Source organism: Chinchilla lanigera, unplaced genomic scaffold (assembly GCF_000276665.1).
Source record: "Chinchilla lanigera isolate Chin_1 unplaced genomic scaffold, ChiLan1.0 scaffold00068, whole genome shotgun sequence".
In the NCBI taxonomy this organism is placed as follows: domain Eukaryota; kingdom Metazoa; phylum Chordata; class Mammalia; order Rodentia; family Chinchillidae; genus Chinchilla; species Chinchilla lanigera.
Genome location: NW_004955469.1, coordinates 8,372,354 through 8,396,469, shown reverse-complemented (window position 1 = coordinate 8,396,469; position 24,116 = coordinate 8,372,354). Strand labels below are relative to the sequence as shown.

General features: G+C 38.4%; 1 protein-coding gene across 1 annotated transcript in view; it reads right to left on the bottom strand.

Moving 5' to 3' along the window:
• The window catches only part of Ept1 (ethanolaminephosphotransferase 1), a 41,130-nt gene that overhangs the window by 14,159 nt on the left and 2,855 nt on the right, over window positions 1-24,116 (bottom strand). The window contains exons 2-6 of the mRNA XM_005400425.2: window positions 11,486-11,554; window positions 10,460-10,568; window positions 7,748-7,822; window positions 2,200-2,462; window positions 1,003-1,111 (exon numbers count right to left, since the gene is read on the bottom strand). Of these exons, the coding sequence (XP_005400482.2) occupies window positions 1,003-1,111; window positions 2,200-2,462; window positions 7,748-7,822; window positions 10,460-10,568; window positions 11,486-11,554 (625 nt within the window). The remainder of the gene's footprint in view (window positions 1-1,002; window positions 1,112-2,199; window positions 2,463-7,747; window positions 7,823-10,459; window positions 10,569-11,485; window positions 11,555-24,116) is intronic.

Sequence of the window (24,116 nt, the reverse complement as noted above, 5' to 3'; positions counted from 1 at the left end):
TACTCTAACACAAAAAAAAAAAAAAAAAAAATCAAGATTCACTACATGGTAGCAGAAAAAAGTAACCTTTTTCAAGGTAAAGAAGTAACAGTTTATACAGATACCAAAAAATGAACTTTTCCAGAGTATATTACAGGGTAGTTTCTAAAATACATAGTCCTGAGTCACAGAAAAAGGCCCAAACCACTGCTCTGAAAGCCAGAATATAGACTTTCAGACTTCCAAAATATAGGCATTGTCTATGCCTACTACAGACAGTTTTTAGCAGTTTCTAAGCCTTACCTAATTCCATTCCATTACCACAGTTCACAGATAGAAAGAGACAGGGCTCTTTTTAAGGTAAGTAACATAGCAATAGTCTGCATGTATGCTTTTTACTCCTACAAAGTCCTTACAGTGTGTGTCACTCCTGGTACCCCCAAAACAGTAAACTACATTCCTCTTTTTCTTTACCTCTTTTCATACCTCTGACACTGTCCTACACTCAATTACCCTACAGATATCACTTAGCTAAAATCAAAAGGAAGTATCACCCTATAAAAAACGTTTAGCACTCAGTGGAAGGTGAGGGTTATCTGAGAGGAAAAGAGGTTTAATTTTTGAAGTGGCAAGACTAACCCCTACATTTCAACTGTTCTATTTTACAACACTCGTACCTCACTAATACTTTTCAGTGTTAAAATAAGTATGAAATCTACATCAACTGCCCACCTAAATATGGGTATGCCAATGTAGTCTAGGTTAAGTTGAACGATTACTTTCAAAGGCATGTGTGACCTATTCTGGCATTTCCTTCTGATTAGAAAAAGCTTGGTGCTACACAAATAATCAAAACAAAGAAACTTTGCTTTCTTTAATATTTAGGTTGAAATATTACATAGTTGTGGGATTATTCTGCTTGCTGGAAGGCAGGGACAGGAGTGCTGTTACTTGTTATAGTCAAACACGGGCTTTTGATAACAAAGTGATGGTTAAAACAGGCTTTGACATGGAGCTTCTTACCAATAATCATTGCAGTGAATAGGTCTCTATATAAGAAATTAAACAGGAAAGGTTCATACCAGGCCTCAACTCCTACAACCGCAGTCACTATGTAGACAAAAGAAATAGTCTGGAAGGAAAACACAGACAAAAGCACACAGACGCATTAACAGCTGAAGAGACCAGGGAGCCAACAGAGCTTTATACAACATTAAGTCTAGTCAAACAGTTTTCGTAAATGCCAACAAATATTCCTAAAATTTGGTATATGGCAAGTCTTGCCCTTTTTTTGTCAACAATGCCATAGAGTGACTAACTTCTATCAACTTCTACCGGTTATCATCTAGAGCATTTCAAAGGCGTTCCATACACTGGTTAGATCAGAAGATGATCCGATTTGCCCACCCAACCACCTCCTTCAATAAGCACACTCCAGCTACTGAGGGTTTAGGTACAAATGGGCAAAACACAACACCGAAGCTGGGATTCAATGGCAAGGAAGGTTAGCAGTAAGCCTACTAAAGTAAAAGAAAGCTTTCTACCCATTGAAATTTGGCAATGGAGACAAAAACCAACAATGTAGTTATATATGAATATCTTTTTTAAAACAAAAATTCACAGTTCAAATGAATGAATTTTTAATAACATTAAGAAATTGTTAAATTTCGGTGTAATAATGGCATTGTGATTGTATTTTCTGGGGGTTTTTGTTTTGTTTTGTTGAGACAGGGTCTTACTATGTAGTACAAGTTAGCCTTGAACTTGCTTATATAGCCCAGGCTGGCTTCAAACTCACAGCAATCCTCCTGTGTCAGCCTCCCAAGTGCTGGGATTATAGGGGTGTATCTCCACGCCCAGCTGTGATCATGTTTTTAAGAGAAGCCCTTGTCACTCAGAGATACGCAGTAAAATATTTATCACACTTCCTTTAAAAGAACTGGAAAGGGGTGAGGGGGAATGGATATGAAACCAGACTAGCCGCATGATGCAAACTGCCTAAGGTAAGTAAGGGATACACTAGAGTTCATCAGAATATTTTCTTATTTTTTATATATTTGAAACTTTCCAAGAAAAAGTAAAAATTTTTTAAATTTAATTTTTTTTAAAGCACATGTCAGTTATAACCAAAATGGCAAAGGGGCAATACAGAAGAAATGACAAAAACTATCCAAAAATATCATGGCAGTGTTGAAAATTTAACACAGAACACATACTTACCACTTGGCTAAGGTCATATCCCCATGGCAGGAAAAGAATCCCTGTGTTATACTTTTCCCAGTGAGACAGGATGAAAGAAAACAAAACTACCCATAGCAGGAGATAAAGAACAAAAACACTGACACCAGTTGATCCTCGTCCAAAGATGGAATACACAGTTACAACAAAGTAAACACATGACCAGCTATCCAGGCCATGGTCAAAAAGCTCCCCTAATGGGGTGCTAGAATTGGTCCTCCGGGCTTGCTTTCCATCCACGCCATCTGCAACAAAAACACATCACAAAAAAGGGTCAACATCTATATCAGTATGGTGGAAAAAACAAATTAGTATATCACAGAACTCTTAAGTGTAGTGACAAGCCAACACTATAAAAACCGTATCCTGAATTCCTACAATTCAAAAATTTCAGAAATGAAATGTACAGCTTTTAAAAATATAATCTAAAAATCAAAATGTTATAGCACACTGAATGATGTCATTTTTAGATATATCTAGCTGGATTCTGAATTCTTCCAGTTCTTCTAAACAACCCAACTAGGTCATTCTACTAACCACAAATTCTTAAACATTTAATAACTTCTCATTCCAACTTATCTAATCACTCCTTGCTCTAGGACCAAAAAGTGCTTCAGCCACAATGCCTATTTCATCCTGTGTGAAATCAGTCATTTCTTCACAAATCTACTGCTTCCGTATTTTCAAGTACTTTCAAAAAATGTACATAGTAGGTGCTTAGCAAATATAAAATCTAAATTTATTGAACGTGTGCAATACACTATTATTGGTGCTGTACAAATACAAGAATCTTGGAATAAACTAAGTTTGTTCCCTCAGAGTGTTTATAATTGAGAAAGGGACAGCTTTGTCATGAATCATGAAAAATTTCATGTAACACAGAGGGTTCCTTCAGGCTAAGATAACCTAGAATGGCTTTTAAGACAAGATGAAATTTGAGAGAGGCCATAAAGAATGAGCTGGATTTCAGCAGGTAAGAGATAAAGAAGTGTGCCATTTCAAGAGGAGGGAGTGCCATCAGTAATAAACACTGAGATGGAAAAGTATAACGCACATTCAAAAAACACAAGGAGTTTGACTAGAAGACAGATGAAGGCAGCAATATAAAAAGGCTAGAGAAGAGATGTGAGCCAGTTAAGTGTTAGGGAGCATAAAAAGCTACTAAAAGCTGCATGAATATGGGACTGACAAGAGTGAAAGCCATGCTTTAAAAAAATGCACATGACATCATTGTGAATGACAGACTAGAAATAATTAGTAGGCCAAAATGGAGATGGAACGCAGTAGGAATGAAAAGCTGGGGACAGGTAAAACATTAAGCTAATAAAAATGAGAGAATGCTGCAAAAGAGATGAAAGCTCTAAAGAGAAGACAATCTCTAAAGGTTGTAGACTACATAACTAAGAGAGCAGTAGTGTTCATAGAAAGAAGTCAGAAGCAGCTGCAAGAGAGATGAAAGGAAAGACTATCATTTTAGGTAGTGTGACTGAAGGCCTGATGGGTTACTCACATAGTCATGTCAAGCAACTCAATCCAAGGTACTTACTAGCAACACAGAAGATCAATGAGGGCTAGATATAAACATGGTAATCATGAGAGTAAGAATATTAAGTATCAGAATCTACCAGAATGAGGAAAAGAGAAAGCCACAGAAAAAGCACAGTAGAATATCTTAATTTAGGGGAAGAAACACAGAAGCCTACTACAGAAAGACTTAGAACAAAAACTAATTAAAAAGGAAGAAAAGAGGCTGAGGGCATAGATCAGTGGTAGAGCACCTACTATGCTCAAGGTCCTGGGTTCCAACCCCAGTGGGGAGCAAGGGGGACACCTACAATAGCTGTGTTTACCCTGCTTACCACGGTGTTATCCTCAGTGCCTGGGTCAGTCTATGGCAAAGATAGCCTGTATGAATACCGTTGAGGGAATACATGAAAGGATAAATCCTGAAACACCTGCTCAAGCCCTGCAAATCTGTTATATAGCATTGGGAAATTTTCTGTCCTTAGGTAGCTGAAATATCCTCTCAAAGTCTTTTGCATTATTCACTGATTTAATAATTTCTTATTTTCAGTGCAGCTCCTCTATAGCTATATCATATTAAAATCATGAAATACATATTAATGAGGTTTTATAAGTTTTCTCAGTGAGCCCATCCCAGCTTCACAAGTCTAGTGTCCAGGTATGTCTCAAAAAATTTTTTTTTCTTAGAAAGATAACTCGGGTTACATTCTATATATATTATGAAAGATATCTCCTACGACCCTCCCAGGACTTAGACCTAGGATTTAATATTTCTGTAGCAAAATGCATGCATAGTCACACTTTGTAGAATAAAAATCATAAACTGCTTCATGTTAGTTCAAGACAGGTTTTGCAACAAATAGTTCACATCAGGTCAGGATTTTTGCCAAAAGTTGTGGACTTGAAACAACAGGTAGATTGTAAGGTACATTAAAAGGCTCTTGTGAAATGTTGTCAGAAGTCAGAACTCACAGACCACCCTCTTTTTTCCTTGCAGCAGTCTTTAGCAACTAAGTCTATCAGCAGCATGTACAAATTTGTTGATTTTTACTGTCAGATACACAAAAGCCTTTACTTAAATATGTAACTTTTAACTGCAGCTTCCCCTAATTCTCTCCCTTCTCCAAACTCCTACGGTGCAAGTTCCACATCAGCATTTGCCGTATTGTTATACTGGTTTATGAGAACGAGTCTTTTTTACTTGATGAGATCTAAGCAACTTCAAGTCAGCATCTCCTATTTTACCTGCACTTAAAAACTACCCACTCAAGAGTCTGCTATGTTTCAGGCACTGCTCTTGACACTGGGGATAAGCAGTGAACAAAGCAATAACCACCCTCAAGGGTGTTCTTCACTCTAACATGTTAGTTAGGACAGATGACTGACAAGCAGGTAAGTAAACAGATGGTTTTAAAAGGTATGGAGAGCCAAGTGTAGTGGCACATGTATAATCCCAGCACCGAGGCAGGAGGATTGCCACAAGTTTGAGGCCAACCTGGGCTACCCAGTGAGTTCAAGGCCAGCCTGGAATATACAGCAAGACCCTGTTTCAAAATAATCTAAATAAATACATACATATGTACATACATACACACTATAGAGAAAAAACACAGGAGAAGAGAAGAGAGGACCGCAGGACAAGCCACACAGATGACCGCACTGAAAACCCTCTGCCAAGTCAGAACCAAGCACCTCCTTGTTTTCCCACTGTGTTCTATTACAGCATCTCCCTTACCTTTCTGCTACACCAATACTGCTTCCCAAACTTAGGCAAAAATGTTTTACTTGAGGCTGGCAAATCTTTTGTGTTAAGGTCCAGATAATAAGCATTTTAGGCTTTGTCATCCACACCCTTTGTGGATCTCTTGCAAACTACTCAACTTTGTCTTTATTGCAGGAAAGAAACCATAGACAATGTACAAAGGAATGAATGTATAGTAGCTGTGTTCCAGTAAATTTTCTTTTACAAAAATAGACAGTAGGATAGATCTGGCCTACAAATAATTGGTAGTTTGCCAACTTCTATTTATCCCAAGTAATGAATGATAATATTTTTCATATATTAAAAATCATATTTACCAATCTGAACAGAATATTAATAAACTCTAGTTAAAAAAGAATGAAGCATATGAGAAAATATTAATTTAGTGGGTGGCTGCATTTGCTGATTAACCACCCACTGATTAAAATTGGTATTTTCAGGAAGATGACAAGGGCATCTACTATCACCACTCCTGTTTGATATGGTACTTGAAACACCAGTCAGAGCAATCAGGCAAGAAAAGAAACAAAAGGGATTTTAGAGGAAAGGAAGAACTCAAACTCTCCTCATCTGCAGATGACATAATCCTTTACATAGAAGACTCAAAAAACTCTACATAAAGACTCCTTAGAATAAACAAATTCAGCAAAATAGCTGGATACAAAATCGATACACAAAAAATTAATAGTGTTCCTGTGTATCAACAATGAACCCAGGGAGAAAGAAATTACGAAAACAATACCATTCACCACAGCTTCAAAAGAAAAATTAAATACTGAGGAACAGGAGGCTTCACAATCCCAGTTCAAGTTATACTTCAAGTTATATTGCAAAACTACAGTGATAAAACAGCATGTGCAGGGACAAAAATACACCTGCGAGGCAATGGAACAGAACTGAAGATGCAGAAACAACCCCAGGCACATTTGGTCATCTGATTTTCCACAAAGGAATCAAAAACATAGGCTGGAGGAAAGAGCACCTTTTTTGCAAATGGTGCTAGGAAAACTGGCTATCCATATGCAGAAGAACGAATGTAGACTCATTCTCTCTCACCTTATATTAAAATAAAATCAACCTGGATCAAAGACCTAGATAGTAAAACAGAAACACTTAATCGGCTGGAAGATAACATAGGTAAAACTCTTAAAGACATAGTACACCTATAGCAAGGACTTTCTGAACAGAACCCCAAATGTACAAGAAATAACACCAAGAATCAACAAATGGAAAAATTCAAAAGCTATCAAATTTAAAAGCTTCTGCACAGAGCAGAGGATATAACCAACAGAGTTAAGAGACAACCTACAGAATGGGAAAAATATCTTTGCCAACTATTCCTCAGTCAGAGGACCAATATCTAAAATATATAAAGAAATACAAAAATTAGCCCCCCCAAAAAACATCGCAATCAAAAAACAAGCAATTGAAATGAGTGGATACTTCTCAAAAAAGAAGTACATATGGCCAATAAGTACATTAAAAAAAAAAAAAAATTCAGCATCTTTGACCATTAGAGAAATGTAAGTCAAAACAACACTGAGAGTCTAACACCAGAAAGAATAGCCACCATCAAGAATGCAATAACCAAAGCACGCTTTATGAGGTTGTGAGGAAAAAGGAATCCTTCTACATTATTAACAGGAATATAAACTAGTATAAATCACTATGGAGTATCATAAAGAAATAAATACAAACAAATAAAAATTCTATTTGACCCAGTTTGTTCTGGGTTTTCCTGAGGAGTTAAAGACATGGTATTACACATGCATGCCTATGTTTATAGCACAATTCATAACAGCTAAATCTTGGTAGCAGCCTATACGTTCATCAACATTTAAAGAAAATGAATAAAGAAATCGTGGTATACATACACAGTGAAGTATTACTCAGCCATAAAGAAGGATAAATGAGTTATTTGTAGGAAAATGGATGCACCTTGAGATCATAATGCTAAGTAAAAGAAATCTGATATAGAAGGTTAGATATTGCATGGTTTCTCTTATATGGGAAATCTAAAGTATGAAAAGGATGATAGGAAAAGACACTATGGAGATCAGAAGGGCATGTAGAGACAGAGGAAGACAGGAGGGACTGAAAGGGAAGGGGAAGCAAAAAGGACTAAGATGTGATATGTATATACACTGATTTCCCAAGATGGAAGTATTTACTATGTATTGTAAAATACACTAGTAAAAAGGGGGAAAAATGTAAAAATAATATTAATATTTACCACTTCCTTACCTAGCGTATAGGCTGTAAAGTTGAGGATGCCCACAACAATCCAAACCCAGTCGGGCACATGCCTGTGACCTGGAGCTGCAAAGAAAAGCAACTAAGGTTTGAATACAGTCTTCCTGTAATAGTTCTTACCATACCACTTCCTGCCAAAGAGAAGTGTTTCTTTCGTTAGAGATTCACATACTTTACAATGTATGCTGAATGCAGAACTAAATAAAGACTAAAATTTATCAAAAACTGCCCAACCAAAGATGTAACTCCTCAACCTCTCGTTTACATCAAGTATTTGTATCAAGTTTGTACTGTAATTCAAAACTAAGTGTTCCTCTTTACTTGAAAATAACTTATCAGCTCACAACAAAAAATAATACATTTTAAAAATTTATAAAAATGACTGCATGTAATCTAGTTCTTATTGTTTGAGGTTATACTATAGACACATACTCTTATGGTTTACATCTAAAATGGTCCCCAAAAGTCCCACATTTGGAGGTAGAGCCTGGTCAGAAAGGTGGGGTCACTGTGGGTGTGACTTGGAAGGGTATAGTGTCCTGGTTCCTCCCTTCTCTCTGCTTCCTAACTGCCAAGACGTGAGCAAATTTCTGCCAGGCTCTTCTACCACACTGCTTCTGTCCTAAAACCAGCCAACCATGGACTGAATCCACTGAAACGACCCAAAATTGTGGATGTCAGGAACTTCATCTCAGCAACAGGAAAGTCAGCGATACATAGATAGCCTTCACACTATACTTTCTCACTATGAGTACAGATGAATTTCCTCAACTAGATAATTTGGGCACAGGAATCATCTGATGCCTGATCCAGAAATGCCTGGGTATTTTTCCCTCTGATAAAACAACTGAGAATCCAGAAGTCTAGGTTCTAGGCCTGCCTCTGTAATCAGTCAGTAGCGTGACCCTGAATGTATCATTTAACTTCTTCTGTCTTGCATTTTACAAGCATACCGGGACTTGAAGGCTTATGAGTCCTTCAAATTCTATGATTTGAGGAAATATACATAATTTTACATATTCTTATTTCTTTAACTAATGAGGTAATAATTTTATTTACAGTACTCAGAAAGTATTTTAATCACAAAAATATTTTAGCATTTCTTGAGGATTAAAATATAAAATTAAAAATCTAGACTAACAAAAAGCCTCACAATACCAAAATCATGCTTAATGAAATTTAACCTTACTGATTATTCTTACAGTACTGTAGGATCTTCTCATGCTCCTGACTGGTACGTAAGACTTCAGTGACCACTCTGCTCTATGTTCCAAAGTTCTAGCTAAAAGTTTCAGTTGACAAAATTGAGCATCTGCAGTTTCAATATTTAGAATTTCTGTAACATCAAACGTGCTAAGTGAATGAAACTCCCAAGTTTTCCTACAAAACAATGCCACCAACGGCTGTTGATTCTTCCAGGTCAGTCCACAAAAGCCTGATAAACCCATAAAACAGATGAATTAAAACACTAAGACTTGGGGCTGGGGATTTAGCTCAGCGGCACAGCACCTGCCTGGCAAGCGCAAGGTTGTAAGTTCAATTCCTGGTACCGGAAAAAAATAAATAAATAAAAAATAATAATAATAATTACACTAAGACTCTGCACTACATCATTTGTAAGTTTCGATTTTGTTGTTCTTTTGAGACAGGGTCTCACTGTGTAGTCCAGGGCAGCCTTAAACTCATTATGTAACCCAAGCTAGCCTTGAACTTTTAATTCCCCTGCTTCAGCCTCCCAAAGTGCTGGGACTACAGATACGCGCTATGACACCTGGCTCATTTATAAATATTCTTATCAGAAAACAAATCTCCAACTTGAAGGCAAAAGCTACTAATTGGTCTCCACCTTTCTACTCCTTTCCACTCAATGAACTGGCTGAGCAATAACAATAAACCCTGTCTCCCACCACTTCCCGCATCCTCCAAACACTCCGGACTCTCCCGTGGCTGGGAAAAGAGCTGGGCATGGCACAGCAGAGGACCAGGTGTGGGAAAGGATCTGCAGGGCGTGGGGAAACACTGGACATGAGCACCCAAGTGTTTCCGTCCTCTCTTCTCCAATAAGGGTCCAGGCCAACATCAAAAACATTTGGGGAGGTGGGGAATGAAAGAATTAAGATGTGTTGTGCGCATGTACCAACTTGCCACGAGGAATGTGATCATTATGTACTGCAAATGTGCACTAGTGAAAATGTTTAAAACATTTAGGTCTAAGAACCACTTTCAGAGGAAACAGAGTCATTAGAGGCGAGTAAGGAATGAATAGAGGGAAGAATAGACCACATCCCCTTCAGAAGAAAGGGGATTTTTCTTCCAGGACTAGAAAAGAAGAAAGGATATTCCTGGATAATAGGTATGTCAGGCCCAAGTTGTACTCATTTTTAGGTAGTTTTCCTATCCTAAATCTCCATCTTCACATAAATCTAATTATTCTTTATTTGCCAAAACTTCATTGCTTTTTAGACAGCATATCTAAATTCAATAGGCAAAATGGTATATATTTCAAGAGCTTAATGGAAACATACATAACACTGTAAAAACACAACACAGTTTTTATATATAATTATGACATCTTAAATAACATTATACTGCCCAAAACTTTTCAGAAACACAAGCACCATAATAGAATGAGAAAATAACCAATTATACATCATTTTTCTCTACTCAGATATTTTAAACTTTATATTAAGGTAATATTCTTACCTGAAGCATAAAAGTCAGGATCAAAGTATGCCATAAGTAGAAAATTGAATACAACCAGCAGAAAGCCAGAAAAGGTTATCAGATTTGGAGCCAGCCAAGTAGGGAATGCCTATTTTTCAAAATAATTATAAAAGAATTAAAAGGTATCTTTGATACATACAACATAAAATTTCAAGTCATAATATAAGCTATTAATGTAAAAGATCATATGCAGGAGTTACACATATTAAAAAGTAAACCATAATCTCCAATTAGCAGAAATAAGCATTTTGCTGGGCATGATGGTGCACACCTGTAATCTCACCATTCTGGAGTCTGAGGCAGGAGGATTACCACAAGTTCAAGGCCAGCCTGGGCTATATAGTAAGCTCTAGGCAAGCCTGAAATACCGAGAGACCCAGCCCTCCTCCCAAAAGAAGCATTTCTTATAACCCACAAACCTTTTTCTTTCTTTCTTTTTTTTGTCACTATGAAGGGCAGGCTGGCCTTGAATTCACTATGTAGCCAAGGCTGGCCTAGAACTCACAGTGATCCTCCTGTCTCAGCCTTCAGAATACTGGGATTACAAGTATGTACCCCTACACCCAGCTGCCCACAAATTTTTATAATCAAAATTAGATTCATTTTAGAAAATTTTAAAAGGCATTTTACAAAAATGATACATTGCATTATATACATTTAGATTTCAACAAAAGCTAAAGCAAGATATGTGACTAAGGGAAAGGAAAATAGAAAGTGTAGTATATTAGGCCAGGCATGGTGAATGCCTATAATCCCAGCTCTAGAGAGGCTGAAGCAGGAGGATCTCCAGGAGGGTAGCATGCGCTACATAGTGAGTTCAAGGCCAGATTGGACTACATCATGATACTCTGTCTCAGAACCTTCCTCCCCCAAAAAACAGAGAAAGTGAAAGATATCCAGGTATCTTACTAAACTTAAAGCTGCATCCCTAACACTATAAAATAGGTTGAAATACTTAAAACTGAACTAAACAAAAAGTATGTGCCTATTAATTAATTATCTTACCTTCACTATAGTGTTCCAAAATGGATGCATGACATACAGAGAGAGAGGATTGTTGTCCACAGCACTGTACTGTTAAGAAATGAAATACTCCGTTAACCCTTGCATACTAGCCAAAAGGACAATATTTTTCAAAATAAAATAACAGTACAAAGATAACCTGCAGAATACACCTATTTATATGATGTTCTCATCTAAATAACAAAACTAGAAGAGCAATATAAGTAGGGCAAAAACTATAAAGCACACTCAGGTGTTACTCTGATGGCAAGAGGAAAGGGTCAGCCCAGCAAGGTGGTGCACAGCTGCAATCCCAGCACTCTAGCAAGTTGAGGCAAGAGGACTGCAAATTCAATCCCACCTGGGCAACTTAGGGAAAACTTGTCTCAAAATTTTACGAAATGGAAAAAGGGCTGCGGATGTAGCTCAGTGTGAAGGCCCTGGCTTCAATCTCCAATACCAGAGGGGAGAAAAAAAGGGTCAGTCACAGGGGTAATCCAAAGGTCAACCCCAAGTCAGAGTTAATCACACAGTGGTTGTTTCATTCATATATATTCATCCAAAGTCCACCTTACCAGGATAATCAATGACTCACCCCCTCTCAATCAACTTTTATAATTATCATAGTGTTTCAGTTTTTTAAAATTATATTGCTTATATAGTCTCAGTTATTATGCAGGATCAATAAAATATACACTGTCTACAGTCAAACACTGACCACAGACCTTCTCAATCTCCCTTAACCCTCTCACCTTACAGGAATGAGTTTTCCCCCTTTGATAACATTACTGGTATACTTACTACCTAAGTTGCCTTGAGGAATTTATCTCTTTTCTTAGTTTACTCACCTGTAAAGTGAGTATGATAGCCCTTACCACAAAGGACTGTCACAAGGATTAGGTAAGTTAGTAATATATGTGAAGCACTTACAACACTACCTGGCCCTTAGTAAATATAATATAGCTATTATTACCACATGTGTTTTGAGCATCAAGGTAATACAAACCCATTTACAGGAAGAAAGCAGATTCTATAAGTCAGCAAAGGAGACAAGAACAGGTTAGGGTTGTACGGTAATGGAGCTTATGCCCTCACTACTGAACTATTTGATAAAAATTCAAAGGACATTTTAACAGATACATGCACACAGGCATGTAAAACCCCACGCGTCATGACTTACTTATCTCTTCCCTTCCTCTCTCTCTCTCTCCCCTCCACCTCCCTCCCTTTTCCCCCTCTCTCCTGGTATGCAGAAAGCATACCTACCTCACTAGGCATGAGGAAAAATATAAAGCATAACAGAGATTCTCACTTGTCAAGGAGTTCACAGTATTATTTAGGTTAATAACACCTAATTCAACCAACTGATATTTAAACGATATTACACTAGTCAAATGTTTGAAAAGTCTGGGTTAAGTTTGCATTATGTTTTATACTTATACTATATATACTAATGCATACATATAAAAATTTGAGAGCTAACATTTTAAATCATAATTTAAAGGTCAAACTTCTTCTTGAATGTTTTATAAATAAATATAGAGGAAATACTTTCAGTATTTCAAGATTTAAAAGTATGATGGAACAAAAAAGTAAATAAATAGAAAATAACCAAAACACCGTTAACAAAGAACTCAAATATTTATTCAACAGACCCCATGCTGAAGTTCCTCCATTTCTCCAACCCCTTCGACTACGAGATAACAAGGACGAAAGAGCCAAGGCAGGTGGCGGGAAGATGAGGAAGAATGTGGTTTGCTCCTCCTCGCCAGTGAGAAGGTATAAAGCTGCAGCCAGACTCAGCAGGAGCCCACTTACCTTAGTCTCACGGTTCCCGCTAATTTTTCAACTCATACTAGGCTTTCAACCTTTGCTCTACAGTTGACAGAACTTTCCCACACAACAAAGATCACCGCATCAGAGCCTCCACAGGACAAGGGCATGCCAAAGTGAAAGGATCAGCCAACCTTAAGTCTACAGAGCTGAGGATCTGGCGGCCACATGAACCCTTATGGCTGCAGATGACAACATAGGAGAGAAAGCACTTCACCAAAGTCTGTCCCCCAAACCACATGAAACAGCCAGCAGGCCAGATAAACTAGAAAAGCACCCACTTCAAGTCCACCATGTGCAAAACACAAAAGTTATAGTAAGTTCAAATCAGAAGAAAATGGTTTAAGATACCACATGAACACCCAGTATAGAACACAAAGTATAATGTTCTTAATTCAAATGTTTACTGAATAAGACTCATTCAGCAGCTTTTCATAATTTTAATTTACATCTCAAACAAGGTCCTTAGAGGATGGTATCCTGATATGAAAAGCTCTTTTTAAATTCTGAAGCTTTATATCTCTACTTCAAGAGACCAATACGAAAGTCAGATAACAATGTAAAACTAAACACAAGGCGGCCAGTTTATCTACCTAAATTTCAGTTATTGAATGTCAACTCAATAATGGCTGATGAAATCAAATACAGCAAGAAAAGGCTAATATGAGATTGTAAAACAGCAAACAATAAATCCAAACAACATACAGTGCTCTCACCTTACGCACCTGAGTATTTCTTAAGATCATATATCACTCGGTATACACGAAGAAACTCTAAACGACCTTGTGAATCAAGAGGAAGAAGAGTAACTTAAACCTTCCCCAGGCATAAAGAAAAAAATCCAAAATATAAACTTCCAAAAGTATTAAACTAGATTTGGGGTATTTGCTAATGTCTGTTAAATGTCCTTTTATTCTGCTTTAATAAGATACTTTGGTATACACCCGAACACCTGAACCTGGTAACTAATCCAGTGAACACCTAGCGTGACTTGCTTGGTTCAGTAATTTACAAGGCCCTGGAAAAATGTTCAAGGACCTCAGCTTAGGCTTAAGAGAATTATTCCAAGTCAAAAACTTCAGGGCACATGAGTGCATTACATGTCTGATTCTCATCTAGGCGAACAGATGAAACAATCAGTCGGCCTAGAACACCTCTAGTGACCAAAAACCAAACAAAGCTCATTTCCTCCAAAAGGAACCCAATCCAATGTTAAAACAGTTTCCCTATACACTGACAAGCTTCCCCAACCTTGTATCTCGTATCCTGTGTTCTCATTTTGCTCAGCAAAATAGCAGGCATGAGTCCAATTTTTCTTCAAAATAATAGTCCTTCAAGTATTTGGAGACAGCTTTCTCTGTTATACCCAAATCTTCCCTTTATCTGTTCCCATACCCCTTTAGCTGCTCCTCTTGCCATGATTTCAATTTTCCTCATCATCTAGGTCTAGCTTACTAGACAAGAAGCTGGAAACTTCTTCTGTAAAAGGCCAAATACTTTAGGCTTCGGAGGTGGAATGGTAACAAATACCCAGTACTGCCACTGAAACAGGAAAGCAATTGCAGAAAATACGTAAACTTATAAATAAGCACAGGGGCTGGGGATACAGCTCAGCAGCACAGTGTCTGCCTGGCAAGTGCAAGGTCCAGAGTTTGATTCCCAGTCCCCCGCCAAATAAACAAATAAGAAAGCACCACCTTGTTCCAATAAAACTTTATCCATAAAAACAGGTGGCTTGGGGCCTTTAGTTTGACAACCACTGCTACAGAAATCTGATTTGTTATTAATCCAACACAAAAGTGGATCCAGGGCAAAAGGAAGGTTTCAAGTGGCTACAATGGCATAATATGGCTATAAGCTTCTTTCCTTCAACATTGCATGCTGCTCAAGATACTATTAATTTCTTGTGGTAACAAAATCACACTGCAGTTTTTCAATACAGCTTTATAGTCGCCTAGACCCCTTGGCCCTCTCTATATGGACTGAGTCCCAAGTAATGCCCTACCACCCAAAATCAGCAGATTTGCCCCCGTTATCTCTTCTAATCCATATAAGAAGAACAGGACTCTTACTATCAAATGATTTTTAATAACATTTCTGATTTTTAAAAATTACTTCCAAAATCCTTAAGTTCAAAATCATCCATGGTAGTTCTGTTTTGAGAAAAAGCGTATCACCATACGAAGTATATTATTCACATCAACTTCCCAAATGTAATGAAAGAACTCATTATCAACCTATCTTAAGAGCTCAGGAGAGGCTAAGGATGTAGTTCAGTGGTACAGCTCTTGCCTGACACACACAAGGCTCTGCATTCTACCCCCAGCACTACAAAAAAAGAAAAAGCAAAACTAAAAAACTACCTCGGGGCAGAAAGAAAAAATGTCAACTCTTCATGGAAACCCAGGCACAGACAGAGCTGGTATGGTGCCGAAGTCAGTCCCTTGCTGATATGGCTCATGACTCAACCATGTTTAAATATAAGCCTTTACAGGGAAGAAGCCCTTGTTGTGGCTTGTGGTCAACATGTGTTCTACCCCTCCAGGAACAGAGTTTTGTTCTTTCCCTTTTTGAGGGGGTTGGGGAGGTCCTTTCTGATACTGGAAATTGAACTCAGGGCCTCTGTACTAAACTACTTCCCCAGCTCTTTTATTTCTGTTTTAATTTTGAGATAGGGTCTCACTAAATTGCTAAGCTGCCTAAGTTGGGCTAGAACTTGCAATCCTTCTATCAGAATACTTTAGCAGCAGAGGATATAGCTCAGCAGCACAAACACCTGCCTGGAAAGCACAAGGTCCGGAGTTCAAGTTCCGGTGCCAAAAAAAAACCCTATAGAATACCTCAACAATGACATTCCAACCTCTGGGCAAGTTTTCCTTCACTTAAGCACAAAACATAAAACAAGAGAACCCAATTATTAAGAACTGTTATTCACTCAACAAGTATCAAAGAAGTCAAAAGAATCACCTTTCATGTACAAATGTCAGACACAAGGAAATATATAAAGAAATATAAAGAAAAGGTTGAGAAAGTTCCACAACTTGATCCCTTCTGCTTCTGGCACGAAGTAGAAACTCAATAACCTTATCCGAGTGCTTGTACAAATCAACAGGTACATGTATGAACTATCTGCATGTTTACTGAAACAGCAGTGCGCAGGGCATCTGAGATGAGGCGAAGAATCAGTTCCTTTACCACACAGATAGCTCTGTTCCCCCAGGAATAGTCTATAGCAACTTTTAACTTTACAAGAGGAAATTGCTGTCTTGTCCCCTACTAACAATAACATATTATATCTGCACGTGTTATACTTTCAAAGAATTATTTTATCTTTTCCCTCATTTGATAGTATAAAAGACAATTATCCTCCCATTTACTTAAAAGACCATAAAATTCAGAGATTAACAAAGTTAATGTCATGTTTGACCTGAGAGAGACCCTCTTAGCAAACATGCCACATCCATGAACAACAGCAAACCACTAAAGGGCCATGCTGCTCTCAGCAAACAGAACAGACGGTTATGAAGAAATTCAGGACAGGACATACAATATAGTCCAGTATTATCTACACACGTGCACTAACAATCCTGGGAACTCTGACCCCAACATTCCACCCAGATTCCTTGGGATTATAATCCCATCTCCATACCTTATAAGAACTTAACTTGTCCTCCAGCCAGCTGCTGAAATCATTCCAAACCTCAGCCTATCTGCACACAAACAGAATAAATCCAGCATTTTGCTCACATAAAGCCTGCACGTCCATGTGGTTTCTCATGTGCAACTGATAACAGTTAATAAACAGGCCTAAACTGTAAGTCTTTCTGCATCCAGTAATGATCTCAGGTCATCTCAGAGTACATCACTGAAACTGATCGCTTTAATTTTTTTGTGGTGCTGGGGATTGAACCCAGGGCCCTGTGTATGCAAGGCAAGAGCACTACCACTAAGCCACATCCCCAGCCCTGATCACTTTGTTTTAAATCAGATTATCCTATGCTGGCTTGCATACAAGCAAGAACTCCCTGGATCCAATGTACTGAAATAAATATTCCCAGAAAATTTTATGACATACATTGCTGTGTTCCAATTTGTGGCAGACACACCCTAAGGTTCCCCTACTGTATAATCAATCCCCTTCTGGTTCATTTCCTTTCCTTGAGGGTGGGACTTCTAACTTGTGTCCAACCAAGAGAATATAGCAAAGTTGAAGGTGGTCACTGGCTTGACAGGACACATTACATGGCCAAGGCGGCAAGATGTCACAGAAGACTCCATCTTGATGGTGGGGAAAAGTCTCCTGTTGACCTTGAAAAAGCAAATAGCAGTGATGCTATCTGATGGCATACAACTATAATCCCAGGACCCTAGAAGGCTGAGACAGCATGCCAAGTTGGAGCTCAGCCCACGAAATTTAGGGACTTCTTGAGACCCTTTCTCAAAATAAAAAAAAGGGGGGGGGGGGCTGGGATGTACCTCTGTGTGAAAGCCTTGGGTTCAATCGCCAGCAATACTGAAAAAAAAAAAGTATGCTGTTTTCCAAAACCAGCATTGTTGTAATTTGTTACTCTGCAACTGGAGATAAACATTTCTAAAAGCGTTACATCTTATATTCAAGATATAACATTTTTTACAAGATGGTTATGACTACATGATTTTATTTGTGAAAGCTACAGACCAGACCTTTTTTGTGGCAGAAGAGGGTCGCTGGAGATTAAATCCAGGGTCCTGTACATGTTAAGCACATACTCTCCCACTGAGCTACACCCCAAGCCCTCTTACTGAACAGACATCTTTAAAAAACAAAAAAAGAAAATTCAATACTACCTTATGTTGAAAGCTGATATGATTATATTGGTAATAACACGACTTCTTATGCCTTTACATTCATTTCTTGGTTTCATAACTGCTCTTCAGATTGCAGTACAATTGAATATTTCTTTGATGTGGTGGTTCTAAAAGTATAATGCCCCAATTGGACGGAAATCACTGGCCTCATCCAGATCTACATAATCAGGTAATACAGTAGTGTCGCCAAGCAACCTTTTAACAAACCCTCAGACAATTCTAATGTAAGACTACTGCTCTAGTGAAAATAAATGAAATTCCTTCAACTTCTGAACAATAAGCCACCAGAAACAGTTAAGTGGCTAACACCTATCCCCTTCATGTGACTTCAAATACAAGCATGTGGCAAAGTATAATAAAATTCAGTACTAACTGCCTACTAAATGCAAGGAGGCCTTGTGCTACAATCAATCTACTGTGATATGAAAACATCAAATCTAAATTTAAAATGTAAAAAAGGGTGGAACAGATTGACCCTGGGCAGAAACAAAAATTTCTCTTTCAGTACTTTTTATCAACACAAGCCTTCAAGAAATACACCCACAGAGCACATGATGCAGTGAACAATGAGGTCTCCTTTCAGAAATAACTGTCAAATATACCTACTAACAAGGCAGAGAAGAGGGTGGTAAGGGAAAACTGGAGAAGAGCTGACACCAGAAGACAAATACAAGAAATCATAATTACAAACAGGTCTACCTGCTAGACTTAAGCAAGTAAACTCTAACAAGAGATAAACAGATAAAAGGAATAATTTAGTAAAGGAACTTGGAATGTCTGTTGAGGAATGTGGGTATCAAACACATGCCCAACACACTGAAGCCACTGAAGAGTCTTACACAAGAGAGTGGCATTTGAGAAAAAGTACCCGTTCTGCCTATTACACTATTCTATGTGGTTAGAAAAAGGAAGAAATCTAAAGCCAAGGATTGTCTGTGAGATGCAAGCAAGATATAAACCTCTCATTATTCTTCCCACCTGTCCATCAAGTTGCCACCCTAACTTTCCTTTCCTAAAACATACTTCTAGTATAACTTTGTTTCATTTCTCCTGGAATAACTTCCTAGAGTATATGCATACGTATGTTACATGCTACCTACAGTTAACAAGCAGCAATCCACAAATGCCAAGCTTTGGTTTTTATTCACTCACCAACACAGAATTATGTGCCAGGCACTTTATAAATGCTGTCTCACTCAATTTTTATAAGCCTATGAAATAGGTACTATCCCATTTCACAGATGAAGAAATCAAGTTTTAAGATTAGGTTACCTGCTAAAGATTATTTTTAATTAATCAAAAGCCTTTTATTTCAATTAGAGCTAATTGTAGATTAAATACTCAATACCGTAGATACTCTTTTCACATCTCACTTTCTGTGGTTTTAGTTAACCATGGTCAGAAAATATTAAATGGGAAATTTTAGAAATAAAAAAATTCACAATTTTTAAACAGTGCTATTCAGAGAGATATAATGAAATTTCACTTTGTCCCAGGCTGACTGTGAACCATCCTTGTCCAGGGTATCCAGGCTATATACATTATCCAACTGTTAGTCATTGCAGCTGTCTCAATTATCAGATCAATTATTACAGTATCACGCGGCTTGTGGTCAAATGACCCCTACACAGTGTTCTAACTCTATGCTACAATGCCTATGTCACTTAGTGTACTTGATCTCTTCATGCAGACATCTTATTACCTCAAGACATCACAAAAGGGTTAGTGTAAGATATTTTGAGAAAGTGACCCTGTTCACATTACTTTAACACAGTATACTGCCATAATTGTTCTATCTCATTATTATCTATTGTTGTTAATCTCTTGTTATGCCTAACTTGTAAATTAAACTTTATCATAGGTTTGTGTGTATAGGAAAAAATATTGATACATAAGGTACAGTATTACCCAGGGTTTTGGGAATCCTCTAAGGTTCTTGAAATATATCCCCTGCACACAAGGGGGATTACTATACTCAACTAAATGCAAGACTAGTAAATGTAAGTCCACCTGTTCCTACTAATATTTTAAAACTAGGGAAAGGGTAAACAAAAGCAGAGTTTTTTATTTTTTAAGTTTGTTTCATTTTGTTGTAGTGGGGATTGAACCCAGAGGAATTCAACCACCTAGCAATATCCCTTTTCTATTTTTTTAATACCCAGCCCTTTTTATTTTGTAATTTGAGTCAAGGTTTCACTACAAGTTGCTCAGAGTAGCCTGGAACTTTCAATTCTCCTGCCGCATCCTCCCAGATATCTGAGATTATTAATACGTACCATCACACTAGCCTAAGAGGTTTTTTACTGAACATTTTCCCCATCTGCAAACATTAGACGCATATCCAATTAAGCTCATCTTGAGGTCTTTATCCTAATGCATTAGACAGTTTACAAAGTATTCTTAGTTTTATGAAGCAATACAACACAAATCACATGGACTCCAGATCCCAACTGCCTGAAGTCAAATCTCAGCTCCATTATTTAGCTGTGGTACCTTGTGCAAGTTACTTAAATTCTCTGTATCTTAGTGCAACAGAAAATAACAGTGTCTCCACCTCCCAGAGCAGTAGTGAGACAACCTATGTGAGACACTTGAAGCAATGTCTCGCATGCATGCCACATAAATGTTCACTATTGTTAACATTTTTATTCAGTATTTATGATGGCATTGCTCTTGCTCCTGCAACTTTCTCTGACTGAGCTCCTGAAACATGGCCTACCCATCACATGTCTACCACTTCCTTGTGCCTCTAACCTGCTGTTTTTTGAGCCTCTGTGTCTTGATTCCCTTAGCCCTCGGATTAGTACATCTTTCCCCACATTTCCTTCTGCAGTGAGCAAACTCCTACTCTGCAAAGTTTATAATATTAAGCATTAAGTAGTTAAACAATCCATCATCAGTGAACTGATACTTGAGAAGGCAGTAAAGATCCAGTCAAGACGTTTCTTCCACAGAGTACCCAAGATACAGTTCCTTGCTCCTGAACCTCTCCCTTTCACTCTGCAGAACTTCCCCACTCGTCTTTTCATGCCTTCAGAAAGGCTCTTCTGGGGGCTAGGGATTTAGCTCAGCGGCAAAGCACCTGCCTGGCAAGCGCAAGGTTGTGAGTTCGGTTCCCGGTACTGGAGAAAAACCAAAAAAAAAAAAAGAAAGGCTCTTCTGGGGAAAGAGAATGCAGTCCGGTACGGAGTAACCGCCTAGTACAGGCAAGGCCTTGGGTCAATCCCCAGCACTGCAAACACAAACAAAAAACTCCTCTGCTTCTACCACATGCAGAAAATAATTCTTTCTATGAGACATTTGTAAACCCTTACTTAAGACTATGGGAATATTTTTATAGAGAAGAATCTAGTCAAGGCAACCAAAGTACAACTAAAGAAAAGTTATGTTTTAATTAACTGTAACATCTGGGTAATGCCACAATTAACATACAGGATGGCAGTCAGCTGGCAGGTATAATAAAAGAAAAGCAAAGAGATCAAGAATTTCTCCTGCTGTTTTTACTGTGGCTCAGGAGGAAAGTCGAATTGTTAGAGAAATTTTCTCTGAGAACAAGTCAACCACAAATAATAATTCTTTAGAATAGGACTTTTTTTGTTTTGTTTTAATCCCAAGTCCACAAATCACACTTTCATGTGGCCCCATCCAACCGAAGTGCACTGCACAAAAGGCTACTGTGTTTTTTAAAAAATGTATAGAGCATTACTGTACAGTGCTTCACAAAACCCTGCCTCAGTGACTGCCACCTCTACCCACCCAGTCATCCTACCAGATCATGAGTCATCCCAGACTCCTCCTCACCTTTTATGTGCCCCCTCATTACCTCTAGCTAGCCCCATGTTGTCAGTCTTAAAATCAAAGATCACACTAATCCAGCAGGTGGGTTGAACAAAGCAGGTCTGCGTGAAACGTGCACTGGTAGGGAAACAGCAAGTAGAAAGCAAACAGCCATGCTAAAGAGGTCAAGCACTATCCAGCTTCAGCTGATAGAGAAAGAGGAAATTCAGGGTTGGTGTTATCTAATATTCTGATTTTTCAAAAGCATCCAGCAATCTGCACTTTTAAGGGAAAGATACTAATTTTTGAAACAAAGTAAGGGCCAAATTAAACATAACCTGCGGGACAACATGTGACCTCTATCTTTAGAATCTCCATTCCATTCCATCCCAGCCACCTCCATTAGGGCCTTAACATTTCTTACACAGTTTAAAGCAGGGGCATCCTAAAGGTCTCCAGAGCAGAGCACTCTCACCTCCTTTACTATCTCCCCATCTACTGGCTGCCAGGATGAGCTTCCAAAATTCAAATCTGATCCTGTAAAAGCCCTATGGTGGCACACGCCTGTAGTCCCAGCACTCAGAAGGTTGAGGCAAGAGGAATGCTGTAAGTTTGAGGCCAGCATAGAATACATAGTGAGTTTAAGGTTAGCCTGAACTATATAGCAAGACCCTGTCTCAAAAAAAAAAAAAGCCTACAGTAGCCCCTAAAAAAACCTTTTGCACTACAAAGTACCATAAAACTACATGAGATATTTAACATGCAGGTAAGCGCAAGCAATTCAATATGAATCACCCAAAGAGAGCCTAGGACAGTGATGGCAAACCTTTTCCAGCTTTCAATGATAACAAACAGCCGGCTGCAGCACGCATGTCATACGTTTGGCATCAGTGACCTAGGAATTTACTAGCCAGTTTCCCCCAAGTGATTCTGAGACCAACAGTCCTTGAACCATAGAAACACTGTTGCACAGGGCAAAATCCAGGGCCTCTGCCAGGTGCCCACCTCCCTCTCTGGTTTCCTGCCTTGTTACTCCACAATTCCTCACCTAATTTCTTGTGGTTCCCAGGAAATATGCTCTCTGGCCTCCATCTCTTTGTACTCCATTGCATTTCTGTGATGCCTTTTCTCCCTCTTCACCTGTTAAAGCCCAGCCTTCATCTTTCCACACCGAGCTCTACCTTCACCACCATTGCCTATGAAGCCTTTCTCAGCTCTCACCTCTCCTCCAATCTGAACTCCCTGGAAGCTGCCTCCACTCTCCACAACATCCAGCACTTACTAATTGCACTTACTATTTATAACTGTTTATTTACATGTCCATATGCCACCAAACTGGGTTCTTTGAAGTCAGGAATTTTAGCCTCATTTAACTTTGCAGCACCGGCACTGTGTCTGACAGAAGTCCCTTCATAAATGCTTTTCTAATAAGCACAATCAAACTCTATGAAGCAGCCAGGTGAAAAGGCCAGATTGGACTCTGGCTCTTTAGCTCGCCCATCAAGATGCAAACAACCTCTCTTAACAACCTCTTATGGTAATACTAATAAATTCACAATTATCAAAACTCCTATAATCAGATTGTCACTGACAGTCATATTAACTATCAAAATAGCAGAAATAAAGTCATCCTGACATTACATTCTTTTTTCTTAGTTTAGTTTATTAGTTCATGAGTGTAGTACATAATGTTTACATTGCCTTGTGGGAAGTTGATACATGTGTATTAAAATGTAAGTTGATACATCTTAATTGGTTTTTTCATCCTTTATCCCTTCCTTTCCTCCTCCCTCCCTTTATCTCTTGACCCCTTCCCCTCTGAGAACAATCTACTTCCTATTACCTTTTATTTTATTCTTTATTCTTGAAACCAAGCCAACAACAGTATTTCACACAGCACTTCCTCTCTGAAGCAAAATGATACAATTTGAAACTGCTGCTACACTATCAGTTAAAACCAGGCCTTCCTTAGGCAGCCACCCACATGCTCTACCCTGGGAAAATTCCTCAACTACAAAGCCCATACAAAAGGACAGGTAGAGGGGAAGGACAGCAGTCCTCATAAAGATAGAATCCCTCAGCATGACTGTCTGAAGCTACACTGTTAAACAACAGAGAATACTTGCAGTAGTAATCAAAATCTTCCCATTCAACGTGCAAAAATATCCTCTCTGAC